Consider the following 15,741-nt stretch of genomic DNA (forward strand, 5'->3'; position numbering starts at 1 on the left):
AACCCTGCGTTGCCGGACTGATTATGCCTGTCCTGGAATCTGAATTTCCCGAGATTATACGGTACATCTTCCTGCCGCTTGACGCACAATTGAGAAAGCGTTGCACTCGACCATAACTGTGTAACCGAGTTCAACTTCATGAAACACAGTCAAACGGCGATTTGTCAATGGAAAAGAAACACCAGTGTGTTTGAGAGGCAGTTGCTGGCTACAGTCGGCTGAGCTTCCAGACCGCCTGCCAAAACGAGCATAGGCAATGCCGTCCATTCAACCACTCACAAAGGGACATCGCCAGAGCCAACAAATGTTGCGCTGTTCAGGGGACCAGGCGCCTCAGCCCGTAGTGGGCAGGTGGCATGGAGGGGCCCGGGCATCGAGGGGTTCCCTCCAATCACTCAAAGGCAGGGATTGCCAGTGCCTCACAAAAAATTGTTAACGCGACCGCTTGTTGTGCGTCCTCCCGTCACTCACTGCCTGCAAACGTCCGTCTCATTCTGTACGGTCATCTCGTTCTGCGGCTGTTGTGTGCTGTACTATACGTAACCGGGCTGTTTGACTGGGACGATACGCAGCCGGTTCCACTGTACTTATAAAGTCATTCCTTCTCTTCTTTTGTTTACATTGTTGGTCATCATGATTCGCAATTGTCTCTCTCTTCGGCCTGCTTGTCAAGGAGCACGGAGTGTTCTGCCTCGATCCAAGACCTCACTTTTGGGAACTCACCAAGCCACGACCAGATTCGCTGCCTCACAGTAAGCCTAGCCCGCCAACCCAAGAAAGACCACCTGACTGTTTCTTGTCCGGGCCTGTCCGGGGGAGATCTGGCGAGAACTGGGACCCACGCACGCACCGTCATGAGCCGAAGGATCAAAGTGGACGATGTTTCAGTGACATCTGGACACTCTGACAGCCGCGGATGGTCAAGGGGCCAAGGGGCATCTCCAATAAACCTGAATAGGCAGGCCAATGGAATCAAGCGCTGATATAAGATAATCCCCCCGCAGTTATACCTCGACCTCCTCCCCAGGACAATCACGCTTCTATTCTGTGGCCTCTACTCCTGCTTCGCCATTGACACCCCGCCAACGTCTTTCAGCAACCCGATCAGTCCGTCCTCGTCGCAACCAAACTCCCGTCCGCTACTGCTCGTATCGCAACCACAAGATGTGCAGAACACACGCCCAAGCCGATGTGGCAAGTGGGGTCAACATCCAGGGCCGCGAGCTTCTCCCCACCAACGTCATTCCCAAACACTACCACATCACCCTAGAGCCCGACTTCCAGAAGCTCACGTTTGATGGTACCGTCGTCATCGACCTCGATGTCGAGGAGGACTCCAAGTCCATCTCCCTCCACACCCTAGAGATTGACATTCACAATGCTAAGATCACCTCTGGTGGTCAGACTGTTAGGTCAGCAAGCTCACCTCCCCGCCCCCGTAGTATTGTTTACTTGCTGTGTTTACTTTGCCCCTGCATTGATCCTATGGCTACGACAAGCTAACTCTTTGCCAACAGCTCGTCGCCCAAGATATCCTACAACGAGACCACCCAGGTCTCTACCTTCGACTTCGACAATGCCGTCACCAAGGGCGCCAAGGCGCAGCTCGAGATCCAGTTCACTGGCCAGCTCAACGACAAGATGGCCGGTTTCTACAGGTCGACCTACAACAACCCCGATGGCACACAAGGCCTCTTGGCCGTCAGTCAGATGGAGCCGACCGATGCTCGCCGCGCATTCCCCTGCTTCGACGAGCCTTCCCTGAAGGCCGAGTTCACCGTCACCCTCGTCGCCGACAAAAAGTTGACCTGCCTCAGCAACATGGATGTTGCTTCCGAGTCTGAGGTTAAGGATGGCAAGAAGGCCGTTACCTTCAACAAGTCGCCCCTCATGTCTACCTACCTCGTCGCCTTTGTCGTCGGTGAGCTCAACTACATCGAGACCAACGACTTCCGTGTCCCCGTTCGCGTCTATGCTCCTCCTGGACAGGACATCGAGCACGGTCGCTTCTCGCTCGACCTTGCTGCCAAGACCCTCGCTTTCTACGAGAAGGTCTTCGGTATCGATTTCCCTCTCCCCAAGATGGACCAGATCGCCATTCCCGACTTCGCTCAGGGTGCCATGGAGAACTGGGGTCTTGTCACATACAGAGTCGTTGACCTTCTCTTGGACGAGAAGGTCAGTGGTGCTACTACCAAGGAGCGCGTCGCCGAGGTTGTCCAGCACGAGCTTGCTCATCAGTGGTTCGGTAACCTGGTCACCATGGACTGGTGGGATGGTCTCTGGCTCAACGAGGGTTTCGCTACCTGGGCTTCCTGGTACTCTTGCAACATCTTCTACCCCGAGTGGAAGGTCTGGGAGACTTACGTTACGGATAATCTCCAGCGTGCTCTCGCCCTTGACTCCCTCAGGAGCTCTCACCCCATTGAGGTTCCTGTCAAGCGTGCCGACGAAATCAACCAGATCTTCGATGCCATTTCCTACTCCAAGGGCTCTTGCGTTCTGCGCATGATCTCCACCTACCTCGGTGAGGATGTCTTCTTGGAGGGTGTCAGACGTTACCTCAAGAAGCACGCCTACGGCAACACTCAGACTGGTGATCTCTGGGCTGCTCTTGGCGATGCCAGCGGAAAGAGCGTCGAGGAGGTCATGGATGTGTGGACCAAGCACGTCGGCTACCCCGTCGTTACCGTTACCGAGAAGGACGAGAAGACCATCCAGGTCAAGCAGAACCGTTTCCTCCGTACTGGTGACGTCAAGCCCGAGGAGGACAAGGTCATCTTCCCTGTTTTCCTCGGCCTCCGCTCCAAGGATGGCATTGATGAGAGCCTTACCCTTGACAAGCGTGAGGATAGTTTCGAGGTTCCCAGCACCGAGTTCTTCAAGCTCAACGCGAACCACACCGGTCTCTACCGTACCTCTTACACTCCTGAGCGCCTTGAGAAGCTCGGTGAGGCGGCCAAGAAGGGTCTCCTCAGTGTTGAGGACAGAGCTGGTATGATTGCCGATGCCGGCGCCCTTGCTTCTTCGGGCTACCAGAAGACCTCTGGTGTTCTGAACCTTCTCAAGGGATTCGACTCTGAGAAGGAGTTCATTGTCTGGAGCGAGATCATCTCTCGCGTTGCTGCTGTCCAGGCTGCTTGGATCTTTGAGGACAAGGCTGTTCGCGATGGCCTTGAGGCTTTCCAGCGTGAGCTTGTTAGCCCCAGGGCTCACCAGATGGGCTGGGAGTTCTCTGAGAGCGATGGTCACATTGAGCAGCAATTCAAGGCCATGCTCTTCGGCAGTGCCGGTCTCTGCGGTGATGAGAAGATCATCGCTGCTGCCAAGGAGATGTTTAAGAAGTTTATTGCTGGCGACAAGTCGGCCATCCACCCCAACATTCGTGGCAGCGTCTTCAGCATAGCCTTGAAGTACGGTGGCAAGGAGGAGGTAAGCTTAATAACCCCCGAAGATTCCCTACGTGTTCCGTGCTAATCAGTTTTGTAGTATGATGCCGTTCTCAACTTCTACCGTACCTCCACCAACAGCGACGAGCGCAACACCGCTCTCCGCTGCCTCGGTCGCGCCAACAGCCCCGAGCTCATCAAGAGGACCCTCGACCTTCTCTTCAGCGGTGAGATCAAGGACCAGGATATATACATGCCCACTGCTGGCCTTCGCAGCCACCCTGAGGGTATCGAGGCGCTCTTCACCTGGATGACTGAGAACTGGGACGAGCTCGTCAAGAGGTTCCCTCCTCAGTTGTCGATGCTCGGAACCCTTGTTAGCATCTTCACTTCCAGCTTCACCAAGAAGGAGCAGTTGGCCAAGGTTGAGAAGTTTTTCGAGGGCAAGAGCACCAATGGCTTCGAGATGTCTCTGGCCCAGAGCTTGGATGCTATCCGCTCCAAGGTCGCGTGGGTCGAGCGTGACGGCGAGGATGTTGCCAAGTGGGTGAAGGACAACAAGTACAGTGCGTAAAGACGGCAAAGTCACTAAGAGGGTTGTTGAACACCAAAAGCGTGTCTGACTTTTGATGGCCAGGTTCCTCGGAAAATGGAACACCGTTGGGGACGAGGTATGTGCATAAGCTTTGAACAGGCAAGGAGTCATGAAACAGCATAACAAAGGCCATATGTTTTGGGGGGAAGGTTGGAAAATACCATGATTGTACAATACATGCAATATAAGCGACAACTTACCAATGTGAGGTTGGTGAAGCATCAAGTCGAATTTGACAGTTGCATATTCTCATGATTTATGGCCGACTAAATTCGGGGTGAATGGTTTATTTTGAGGAGTTCAATGCGATCACCACGGTATAACTGTATCAATGATCAACATTATCTACGTGCGTAGACCATATTGCTGCCAGGCAAAGTACACTTGAACCTGTTGTTGGTTTCCCCAATCTTGGTGAGCGCAATTTTTGTTAGTTGAAACAAGTGGGTCCCGACATCTCGCCTACATTCACAAAACATTTCTCCACTTTTTGCCACGGTCTCATGAGGTCAAAATTGAGAACTCACATTCTTCGACAGCGCAAACAACACAACAGCTTGGCACCTGGGTGGGAAGTTTGTCAAGATGGCGAAGGACAAAAAGGGGAAAAGCGAGTCCAAAAAGGCCAAGTTGGCCGAAAAGAAGCAGAAGCAAGAGAAGAAGGCTGAGAAGAAAGCCAAGGTGAAATCTGCAAAGGTCGAGGGCAGCGACGCCGAGGATGTCGATCTCGACGCCGTTCTCGAGGAGTACAAGAAGCAGCAGGAGCAATTCCTCAAGGTCACCGAAAATGTCGTCGAAGATCCCCCGCGCGCCCGCGCCGCCTCTACCTTGATGGCCAGCCCCTCCAACAGCAACCAGCTCCTCCTCTTCGGCGGCGAGTACTTCAACGGCGCCCTGGCTACTTTCTTCAACGACTTGATGGTCTACTACATCGACCGTGACGAATGGCGCTGCGTCACCTCGCCCAACGCTCCTCTCCCGCGGTCCGGCCACGCCTGGACCCGTGGCGGAAACGACAGCACCGGCGTCTACCTCTTTGGCGGCGAGTTCTCGTCCCCCAAGCAAGGGACGTTCTACCACTACAACGACTTCTGGCGTCTCGACCCGTCCACCCGCGAGTGGGCACGCATCGAAACCAAGGGCAAGACCCCGCCGGCCAGGTCTGGCCACAGAATGACCTACTACAAGAACTACATTATTCTGTTCGGCGGGTTTCAGGACACGGCAAACCAGACAAAGTACCTCCAGGACCTGTGGCTGTACGACACCCAGAACTTTGTCTGGCACTCTATCACCCCGCCGCCCGCGCAGCTGAAGCCCGATGCCCGGTCGAGTTTTACCTTTTTGCCGCACGACCAGGGCGCCGTTCTCTACGGCGGGTACTCGCGCGTGAAGGCGACGGTGGCGGCTGGTAAGCAGACGAAGCAAGGCGGTGGCGCCGGTGGCTCCAAGAATATCTTGAAGCCCATGATCCACCAGGACTGCTTCTTCCTGCGGATCACGCAGCCGCCCGCTGATGCGCCGCCCAACACGGCCCCCACGGTCAGGTGGGAGAAGCGCAAGAAGCCGGCCAACACGCCGAGCCCGACGCGAGCGGGCGCGACCATGGCGTACCACAAGGGCCGCGGAATCATGTTTGGCGGCGTGCATGATGTGGAGGAGAGCGAGGAGGGCATGGAGAGCGAGTTTTTCAACCAGCTGTTTGCGTGGAACATTGAGCGCAACCGGTTCTTCCCGATGGGGTTGAAGAAGGCGAGGGCGCCTGGGAAAAAGGCCGGTGGTGGAAATGGTGAGGGGGGGAGGGAGAGGGTGGGAAGGAGGGATAGGGCGAAGCAGAACGAGGAGGAATTGCTCAGGCAGCTGGCAGCGCTGCAGGCGGGCGCGAAGGGCTTGGATGGTGATGCGGATGAGATGGAGATTGATGCCATCTTGAAGAAGCAGAGGGGCGAGGAAGAGGAGGAGGAGAAGGATGAGAAGAGGAAGGTCAGGGATATGCCGGTGTCGATGGAGATGCCGCATCCGAGATTCAACGCGCAGCTGGCGGTGCAGGATGATGTGCTGTATATCTACGGCGGCACGTTTGAGAAGGGCGATCGCGAGTTTACGCTGGATGATCTGTATGCGATCGATCTGGGCAAGATGGATGGCTGCAAGGAGATCTTCAAGAGGGAGGGCGATGATTGGATTGTGAGTCGATCCCTACTTAGCACGACGAAGTCTGGGTTACTAACAAGGTGGTGTAGGAATCTGAGGACGAAGATGACGATGAGGAAGATGACGAGGAGGAGGACTCGGATGAAGAGGCGGATGATGAAGAGGATGCCATGGAGGTCGATGACAAGAAGGCCAAGTTCACTCCCAGCGAGAGGAAGAAGAAGAAGGCCAAGGATGGCGATGAGGCTCCCGTCGCCGAGACTGCCCCCGCTACTGCGGCTCCCGAAGAAGAGGAGGAGAGCGAGGAGACTAGGGTTGATGACGGCCTGCCGCATCCTAGAGTACGTTTCACATTCTGTCTTCTTTGTTTTGAATCATGGCTAACACAAACACCACAGCCTTTCGAATCCCGCCGCGACTTCTTCCAGCGCACGTCGGCCGAGTGGCAGGAGATTCTCATGACCAACCTCCGCTGGAAGGGTATCCAGCCCGAGTCGCTTGCCGTCAAGGAGATCAAGACCAAGGCGTTCGAGCTCAGTGAGGAGAAGTGGTGGGATTGCAGAGAGGAGATTACCGCGCTCGAGGATGAGCAGGAGGCTGCGGGTATCGGTGAGGTGGTTTCGCTTGCGGATAAGGCGGGTGCTGGCGGTGGTGGTGGTGGTGGCGCCGGAAGGAGGAGGTAAAAGAGCGTTGAAGAAGACAAAAAAGGGGTTGGGTTTTGGAGTCTAGAGGCATGCGATATACCCTGCTTTTATGGCTGCTGTTTATCTACCATTGTAGGAACAGTCAATTCAAAAAGCAAAGCAAGACCAAGTCAAAATCGACTTCGAGCGATGGATGTCATGATCCATCACCATGTTGTTTTTTGTCACTGGTGTGTTATTGTGGGATAAAAGGAACACGCTAGTACGAAAAGGGTAATATTTGTGCGCTGTAAGTGAGCATGTGACTGGGCGTTTGCCCCTCAACGCGACCCCTACTGCTTCTCGTCAACCAGACGCGGTGGCAACGAGGGGAGGGGGGGCTTTTCAGATCCTCTTCACTTTTCAACTGCAAACAGCTTTCGTACCATTGCCGATTAATCCGTTGCGTAGAGGTCAAACCACCAACATACCTCAATTTTCGGAGGTAGAAGACAGCTAAAGTCACATCTACCCGATTCACGGCGCATTGCCCTCGCGATAGTTATCTGAGAACCTTGACGACTGCACAACCACCAAGCGAAACCATCGGGATCCAAGCCTTTGAGCTCCCCGCGAGCACGCCCGTCATGCCCCTCGGCATCCAGCGCATCAACGCCAAAAAATCGCATCCCAATGACCGAATAATATTCATCAAGCCCCTCAAAGGGCCAGACGAAGCCATAGCGCAAGACTTTCTCGAAAGAATCGCAGCGCAATGTCGTAAGTCTCCCCCCTTTCTTCCCACAACATCTACCCGTGGTGGCCTTCTAACCCAATATACTTCCCTCTCGCCACCAGTCCCCATAATGAAAACAAACCACCTCTCCATCACCTCCCTCGAAGAGTACGAACCCAACCGCGAATTCGTCGGCCGCAACTTCAACGCCGGCGAAGTCATCCAGCTGGTCCTCAAATCCCTTTCGGGCCACTGGCTGCCCTTCAACTACGTGCAAATGGTCATGATGCACGAGCTCGCCCACTGCAAGCAGATGAACCACTCGCGCGCCTTCTGGGCCGTGCGCAACGCCTACGCCGACGAGATGCGCCTGCTTTGGGGTAGGGGGTACACGGGTGAGGGGCTATGGGGTCGGGGAGCGTTGTTGGCGACGGGCGAGTGGGAGAGGAATACGGTGCAGCCTGGCGAGGGGCTGCCGGAGCATTTGTGTGGTGGGACGTATAGGAGTCGAGGGAGGAAGAGGAAGGCCAAGGCCCCAAAACCGAAGTTGAGTTACAAGGAGCAGAAGGAACGGAGGATCTTGAAGAAGTTTGGGGCGAATGGGGTCAAGTTGGGGGAGGATGAGAAGGTTAAGAAGGAGTTGGAGGGCGGGAAGAAGGTGGCGGCGAAGCCGAGGGTGGCGGGCAGTGCGAGGGGGAGGGAGTTGAGGGCTGCGGCGGCGCTGGCGAGGTTTGAGGGGCTTAAGAAGGAGAAGGAGGAAGAGGAGAAGGTCAAGAAGGAGGAGGTTGATGAGGATGAGACGGCCAGTGGGACGGAGAGTGATGAGTATGAAGATGATGACGAGCAGGATGGTGTGGCTGCTGTGGATATCAACGGGAAGAAGTTGCTGGATGGTAAGGGGAGGGGAATGATCAAAGTTTGTGAGGATGAGAATCCTGAGGATCAGGATGCGCAGAGGGAGTTGAGGGAGTTGATGGGTTTCAATGACGGCGCAAGGAATTCAACACCTCGGCTGCCAGTTGTTAAGGCCGAACCGTCGTCAACGGATACCAGGATACCGGAAAGTATCATCCAAGCTCCAGATACATCGCAAAGGAACCGCCAAACAAATTTGGAGGACGACCCGAGACAGAAGGCTGCACAAGTCAGATCCAGCGTCCGAAGTACGAACAACACTCATACTTCTGCGACAACAAGAGAGATGTCCCCAGGGGTGAAACCTGAGCCGAAAAGCCCACTCCAAAGGAAAGAAAACACACCCTTCTCGGCATTATCCAATTCTACCACCGAAGCCGAACCAAAACCTCCATCCTCGAGAACCTGTCCAATCTGCTCTTTCGCCAATGAGCCTACCTGCATAACCTGCACGATCTGTGCCAACGTCCTTGATCCGAAGAACGTGGTAGGCTCCTGGGCATGTACCAGTCAGACATGTCAGGGGAGTCAGTATCGGAATGCCGGGGACTGTGGTGTGTGCGGTGTTTGTGGGGAGCGGAAGCGAGGAAGTGTCGGGTGAAGCATCAATTCCATGTTGAAGGGAATTTGATGGGCACTTAATCACAACTCCCCCTTTCGAAGTTGAAAACATACTATTGGTTCAATCGCTGCTTAGCGGGCCTCATCATGCCCAAGCCTATGTGGTGTGAGTGTACGTTTCATATTCTTCGCAAGGTGATTCTCTTCTCTACCATCATATTCCCATTCTGGAATTAAAAGAACCTAATTCATTGTGTACTTAACGCCCTTTCCTATATACCAAGCCAATCCAGCTCCTACTCTTGTCTTCCAACAACAAAAGAAACGGTTCTTCTCAACCAAAACCTAAGCAGCAGCAGCAGCAACACTCGTCAGTGCCTCATGATACCTTCCGTGGATTCTACTTCCCCTTCCCGCTCTGCCCTCTTCCCTCTCTGTCCTCTCTTCACTCTCTCCTCTCTTTTCATTTTTGTCCTTCTTCCCCGTAGTCGTTTCACCTCCGCGGCGTTTCTCAATCCTACTAACCCGCCTGTTCATAAAACTCCCAGCAGTCGCCTCATTCTCAATCTCACTCCCTCTTTCATTCCCCTCCTCCCATCCACCACGAGATCTTCTTCTTTCCCATGGAGTAGATTCCCGTGGCCGTGGAGAAGCGCCACCTATGTTCATAGCAGCAAGATACGACCCTGCCCCTGGCCCTGGGGCAGGGGGAGGACCAAGTCGCTGTATGCTCGTGCTGTTGATGGTGAGCGTTGGTTCGATGGTGATGGTTTTGAGGAGGTTACCACCACCGCCGCCGAGCCCGCTGCTGCTGAAGAGGTCAAAGTTGTTCAGGTTGAGGTCATCGTCGGCTGCTTCGGTGAGTGTGCGTTTGATCGGGTTTAAGTTGTTGGGATCGAAGTCGGAGTCGGAGTCGATAACACCCCGACCGCCGCTGGAGGAGTGGTGGTAAGAGTGGGCGAAGAGATGTTTTAAAGGTCGGGGGTAACGGCCTGGCCTGCTGCTCCTGGATTGTGGTTGTCTTGTGGTTGATGGATGATTAATCCCTCTTTTGAGCTGGGCGGTGGCAGCATCCCATGAGTTTCCGCCGCGCTTCTCTAAACGAGGAGGGGCAGGAGGGGCGGAAAGAGGGAGAGGAAGGGGAGAGGGGAAGTCCTTGTTGCTATTGGGGTTACTATGTCGTGTGCCTATGCGCCCGTTGTCGATCTTTTCGTAGTGGATTTGTGGGAGGGTCAGGGGTATGACGGGTTCGGGGAAGAGTTTGTCGTGGGACAACGGGGCGGCGAGTCGAAGGGGGACTTGGAGGGAGAAGAGGAAGGTGAGGATGAGAGCTGTGGGGATGTTGGGTGAGAGTTTCATGTTGGATTGGTCTTTGTTGAAGACAGACGCTGTCATGAGTCTGGTTGATGACAGGATGATGCTGGAAGAGGTGGAATGAAAGAGGGATGATGGGGCATGATGGTTGATATATCGGTTTTCTGTCATAGATGGTGCACGTTTCTAGGTCTTAGATCAGGTTGGTGAGGTCGGATAACGAAAACACCAACATTGACATTGACAACCTGGACGGGAAGGAAATCATCTTGAACCATATAGGGATATTGTTCGGCTGCTGTGCCGCTACGTTACAGGAGTGCCAAATCTCAGTTACACAAAGTCTTTGCGTATGTTGTGACTTGACGTGGCGTTTTCTCTTCTTGTATTGATTTTCAATGCGCGTATACGGCTCAGTACTTAATCAAGAGTTTTTGGTTCCGATCGAAGTGATTCTCAAGCTGACGTCTCTCAACCTGGCAGAGTAATGAAATCACAGTCCCTTTGATAGCTACCTTTAACAGAACAATAACTGCAAACCTCTGTTTGCTTCATCATTACGTTCAAATCGCAGAAAATCTTCATCATGGCTGTTATGTCTCTAGTCCGAGTTTATAACAATGGAAGATCGTCAAACGGATGTCAAAAATTTCGATCAAAGTTCAACTTAGCAGTCACAATCGGAAGCAAAATCGTTCGTCTGCTCATGGGCCAATGATTTGGAGTCATGGATATCTCTAGCCATATTCTAAACATACAATCGCTCTCTACAGTAACTCAAATCTCCCAACTGCTAACATGAAGATGGGTCGAATAAGACATTGTAGAACTTTTAATCAGGGAGAAAGGCTGTGTGTGGTTGTCAGAGCAACCACATGCCCCCTCCAGAGATAAGCATAGAAAGATTTGAGACGGTCATAGACCGCGTGTTGAGTCGACCCGTTACAGCCAATACATCATCAGGGGTTCGTTGAACCGGTGCATGCCACCAAGAAAGCCTGTCTTGCTGTCCTCATCCACTTACACATGCATTTCCTGAAGCCTCTGGACTGTGGCCTGGCAGTGTCACTTGACTCTCCGTCAGTTACCGGTAAGGCGGTACTCGTCGACGTATTTTTCTGTCTGATGTAGCTAGTTGTGACTGGTGAAGCCGGACAGATGTGATCACAAGCTTCTTTGCTGCGGTCTTTTGACGTCAAAGGCTCGGTCGATCGTGATCTGGGTTGGCCAAGCCGTTCTCGGATACGAGATAGAGTTCTCTTGGGTAGACGCGGGTGACGGTCGCTGACAGAGAATGAACTCCGTATTTCGCAAGGTGATAGTGGACGGATAGTCTTGACCGACCGGGAATCTGCCACATGATTCCTTGCGGCTTGTTGCCCATGCAATCTTGACGACGTTGTGACAGGAGTTGAAGCTGCAGATGCAAGGATAAAGGCTTTCTCTTCTGTACACGTCCCACAGCCTACTCCGTGCCTGTCAGAAACACTGACGGTATCCAACATAGTTGGGCCGCATCCCTTCTGAAAAGAGAACGCCGACACTTCTGGTGGGGATGTAAGCTCCAGTGTTGCGGTCTCTACGAGGATAGGTTTCTGAAGTTTCTTCAACTCCTCTTGTGCTCTAATCATGGCAGCTCTGGAAACTTTCAGCTTCATGCTGTTCCTAACCGAGTCTCGAGAGAAAAAGTCCTTATTAGGGACTGTCGTATCTTCAGGATCGGCTGCCCTCATCATTGTTGCCTTGACACCAGAACTAGGCTCCTGTGTATTCTCCTGAGGTCTTTCGAAGGGTATGTCTGGGCGGATAGATGGTGAGGAACGTTTCGGAACTCCCCGTGTGCCACATGAAGTGCTGTAAAGGCAAGGCTCACTTCTAGCCGGACTGGACGGCAGATCTGGCAATGCTTTCATGAGCTTTGGGACACTGTTTTGCAGTCGGAGCCTTTTGGCCGGCGAGACTGGTAAAGGCTGCAGTATAAAGGGCTCTGACCGACTGGTGGTGCAAGCAGTATCTGGGGAGAATGGCATCGAGAATCCACTAGTCCTGATCCTGGGCAGAGCAACCTTTCTTTTATGCCCAAAGGGTTGAGGACTCTTGGTCCTAAGGCGCTCTTCAAAACCAGGAGCCTGGTCTGGCTCGTCTTGGTTGTCCTGAGAGTCTGGTGTGAACTGAATGGCCGACATCCGATCCCCAGGCTCTGCAGACGACTTCGGGAAGTCCGTCGTCAGATTCGGGCTTGGCAGGTAATCATCTTCAGAAGCTGATTTTGCAGCAATGTCGAGATAATCTACAAGAGATGCAAGATCAGACAGGCCCGGCTCTATCGAGAAGAACTTGCTCCGTCGCAAGTAACCACTGAATGTTGACGGAACTCTTTCCCCTGTGTTCAAGCGGAACGATTGACGCTTATCGAGAGGTTCCGAATTCGATCTGTAAAGGGAGGTTCTCGCTGACAAGGGATCTTCTGCTCGAGGTAGGTTGATCGTATTGTTGCCAAAGCTTGACCTTTGGTTGTCATCTTCGCCTTCTTCCGGGCCGTCGTTCCCTTCATGCACCGTTACCCGCCTCACATCAGACTTCGATTGTTCGTCTGGACTCTCCGCTGTTGCCACTGCCAGATCGTCCGTTTTTTCTGACATACTAGCGTCACTATCGTGGCAATTCTTTCTCTTTCCGGTACTGGACATTGCTGCAGCCTGCGAAGACGACACATTTGTGGCTCCGTTGGGATCTTTCCTTCCTACCATGTGACCGCTAGGTGGTTCATCATCAGGGAACTCGAATGAACCTTCTTCACCTTCATTTTCCTCGATCGAGTCAGGAGTAATGTTCGACTCGTGGATCTTCATTGTCTTTGTTCCCACAGAGTAATATTGGGGACTCTCGTAGACGTCATCCGGTGGAGGAAAGCGGTTCATGTCCTGGAAGGGACCAACACTGCCATCACTTAGTATCCTCGCTCTGTGCATGTTGGGTGCTCGAGTTGGAACCGGAGCCAAAGGTCCAGTCCATGCGGGATTGCCATCAGGGAAAGTATCAAAGTCCTCCGAGTAGTCGTAGTAAAATGTTCCATCGGGCGGTCGATGAGACCCGTATCTTAAGTCAGATGAAGTACCTGAAGGCGAGCGGTACATATCGACGATCGAAGTCAAACTTGGGGTTCTCGTACTCTGGTCCGATGATTCCATTTCAAGCTGCCTACGGAGTCCTGGGCCCCAAGCAGAGGAGCCACTGGAATTCGTCCTAGCGTAGGGTCTAGGACCGGGCCTAGAATTGTGGCTTGAGAGGGACGAAACGGATCCGTATGGATGGAGTCGAGACATCGCGGGTCCTGGCCTGCGACCATAATGAGCGTACATGGGCTTATACGACCCATGTATGGTTCGCTGGAGGTGTTAGTAGAGGTACATTTGATATAGGGGGAAGGTAGCAAACCTGAGAAACACGGTCGATCTCGACCATTCTACTATAGTCCACAGCGCCACTCTCTGTCACGGCGGGAGAGGAAGGTCGAACTCCCGGGCGCTTAAGCCTGGTTGGGTAGGGAAAGGGGGAGCGAGGTCTCTGTAGAGCCGGACCGCTGGCTTGGCTCTGCATGGTCCCAGTAGATGACTTGTTGGGTAGCGCTCGAGAACTGCAGCTCGTCATGGAAAACGACCGCTGGTCATCGTGGTATCTAGGCGAGAATGGGCTATGGGCAGATCGTTGACTGTCAGAGGCATACATTGAGATGATCTCTGAAGCGGTATCTCGGTACGATGGAAGACATCTCCGATCGTCTCTAAGGCTGCTGTGGGTATCAAAGCTGTCGCTGGTCGAAGGTCTTCTGGGAACTGTGTTGCTCAACGGGGTCCTGGCTCGTACTGGGGCTGTCAAGCGAGGCGTGGAATTTGATTTCGATGGTCCATGACGGCTGGGTGTAGGAGGACATGGGATGTCAAGAGCGGAAATTGACCTGACTGGCCTGATAGAAAACAAGCCAATATCTCCAGTTTCCGTTGTTGTCCTCAGCATACTCTCGAGCGGCCCTGGTGATGGCAAGATGCCCGCGCTCCCGTTAAGACTTCGTAGAGGCCGAGAGAAGGCGTGAGGCGAAGGAATTCCAGGATTCCTGCCAGCATCCGCAGCATACTTGCGACCGAGAGTGCCATGGCTGGCAGCACGTCTTGCCGTCCGCACCTGGTCCATGAGAACGAGTAGGTTTAGCGACTCCGAGCAGATGATTGAGTATCCAATTGGAAGATGAGTGCTGGTTGTTTAACTGTTGCACTAACACTCCAAAAAGGGATAAAGCTGTTGCCTCCTCGATGTTGCTGGAAGCCCCAAAAACCACCCGACCAAGGAAACCAAGCAACGACGCGGTTTAGAGTCTCTAGAGACGACTGGAAAGCCTCGAGATTCGCGTGGGTGTTGTTGTCGTCGCCATCTCCAGGTCCATCGGGGGACTGGAGACTTGATCGCTGTGTAGTCGGTGGATGGTAAAGTCGGCGGTGGTCGGCGGAAGATAGTCGTGCTCCCTGGGCCATGGAAGAGATTTCGTCTGAAGCTCGAACCTGTGTTTGGTGTCGGGTTGCTCAGTGAAGGAAAGCACATATGTCACCCGGGTAGGTGTTGTTGCATTTCCATTCGCAGCCGTGGTCGGTTTCATCCCGCGCTTGCCATATGAATGAATCGGATGCCATTGAAGACACCAAGCTTAAGACAAGGGAGGAAGGGACGACACGATGTTCGGAGCCCATTCCAATCCCAAGGGACCGACTTCGAAACCAGTGCTCCCGGCCACCGAGATTTTATCCAACTTAATTGAACCCAGACGGTCATTGCCCGTGCTGGTCCTGGCCTTTCCATCTTCGAGAATCCCGTCATCCCTTCCTTTATTTCCCGAGCCGCTCGACCTCGCCATCTGTATGAAGAATTCTGACCCGCTAGAGTCGATGACACAAGAATATGCCTTTATTTTCTTTCTTCCTGCTTCCATTCGACCTGCCTTTGAAGGATTCGCCCACGCAAGAGACACTTGTCTGTTTGTCTCGACATATCGAAATTGAACCCATTCCATTTACAGGCACTTGCCCGCAAGATCACATCGTTTTAACGATATTCTTCCATCACCATCACGCAATCTATTTTCCTTCGCAGAGCCGCAACAATAATCGGCGCATCGCAATTCCATGAACATCAGCGGGTTCTTGATATATCAAGGAAAATACCAGGGCTAGCCCATCCACTCATGGCACCGTTTCTTTCAAATACGGCCCTGATCTGAAGCATCAAACGCCATCCTGATATCTGTTCAATGTCAGCGCCTGTAATATGTAAGCTCTGGGACTAAGACTAGGCCTCACTGATCCAGGTAATGTAAAGGCCGACATGACCAGCTTGGGTCAATGCCGACCATCCTAAACGATGCCATCATCAGCTACTCCAACGGCTTTTCTGCACGCACGTGCA

The 15,741-nt window shown here is 53.3% G+C and overlaps 5 protein-coding genes across 5 annotated transcripts; 3 read left to right on the forward strand and 2 right to left on the reverse strand.

Moving 5' to 3' along the window:
* Positions 1–1,153: 1,153 nt before the first annotated feature.
* Positions 1,154–4,340, forward strand: B0H65DRAFT_60274 (aminopeptidase 2). The gene is made up of 2 exons (XM_062831154.1): positions 1,154–3,432; positions 3,490–4,340. The coding sequence occupies exons 1-2, from the start codon at positions 1,642–1,644 to the stop codon at positions 3,961–3,963; spliced, it is 2,265 nt and encodes a 754-aa protein (XP_062687223.1). The 5' UTR covers positions 1,154–1,641; the 3' UTR covers positions 3,964–4,340.
* Positions 4,341–4,468: 128 nt separating this feature from the next.
* On the forward strand, positions 4,469–7,038 carry B0H65DRAFT_517182 (uncharacterized protein). Its single transcript, XM_062828675.1, has 2 exons — positions 4,469–6,171; positions 6,228–7,038. The coding sequence occupies exons 1-2, from the start codon at positions 4,570–4,572 to the stop codon at positions 6,819–6,821; spliced, it is 2,196 nt and encodes a 731-aa protein (XP_062687224.1). The 5' UTR covers positions 4,469–4,569; the 3' UTR covers positions 6,822–7,038.
* Positions 7,039–7,408: 370 nt separating this feature from the next.
* On the forward strand, positions 7,409–9,013 carry B0H65DRAFT_415482 (WLM domain-containing protein; the record flags this gene model as incomplete). The annotated part of the gene is made up of 2 exons (XM_062823990.1): positions 7,409–7,541; positions 7,665–9,013. The coding sequence occupies 2 exons, from the start codon at positions 7,409–7,411 to the stop codon at positions 9,011–9,013; spliced, it is 1,482 nt and encodes a 493-aa protein (XP_062687225.1).
* Positions 9,014–9,318: 305 nt separating this feature from the next.
* On the reverse strand, positions 9,319–10,332 carry B0H65DRAFT_415515 (uncharacterized protein; the record flags this gene model as incomplete). The annotated part of the gene is made up of 1 exon (XM_062823991.1): positions 9,319–10,332. One exon carries the CDS (start codon positions 10,330–10,332, stop codon positions 9,319–9,321), a length of 1,014 nt encoding a protein of 337 aa, XP_062687226.1.
* A 1,830-nt stretch (positions 10,333–12,162) lies between these two features.
* B0H65DRAFT_505692 (uncharacterized protein) lies at positions 12,163–14,441 on the reverse strand (the record flags this gene model as incomplete). The annotated part of the gene is made up of 5 exons (XM_062828008.1): positions 12,163–12,301; positions 12,745–13,676; positions 13,726–14,159; positions 14,251–14,254; positions 14,307–14,441. The coding sequence occupies 5 exons, from the start codon at positions 14,439–14,441 to the stop codon at positions 12,163–12,165; spliced, it is 1,644 nt and encodes a 547-aa protein (XP_062687227.1).
* Positions 14,442–15,741: the final 1,300 nt, after the last annotated feature.

This window comes from Neurospora tetraspora (assembly GCF_033439725.1).
Source record: "Neurospora tetraspora strain CBS 560.94 chromosome Unknown B0H65scaffold_1, whole genome shotgun sequence".
NCBI lineage: Eukaryota > Fungi > Ascomycota > Sordariomycetes > Sordariales > Sordariaceae > Neurospora > Neurospora tetraspora.

What these genes read in the sequence shown, in the direction of transcription:
- B0H65DRAFT_60274 (XM_062831154.1), top strand. Translation starts at nt 1,642, where the DNA reads ATGGCCGGTTTCTACAGGTCGACCTACAACAACCCCGATGGCACACAA. An exon ending in AGTACGGTGGCAAGGAGGAG is followed by an intron (nt 3,433 to 3,489) that starts GTAAGCTTAATA and finishes TCAGTTTTGTAG; the next exon opens with TATGATGCCGTTCTCAACTT.
- B0H65DRAFT_517182 (XM_062828675.1), top strand. Translation starts at nt 4,570, where the DNA reads ATGGCGAAGGACAAAAAGGGGAAAAGCGAGTCCAAAAAGGCCAAGTTG. An exon ending in GGGAGGGCGATGATTGGATT is followed by an intron (nt 6,172 to 6,227) that starts GTGAGTCGATCC and finishes AAGGTGGTGTAG; the next exon opens with GAATCTGAGGACGAAGATGA.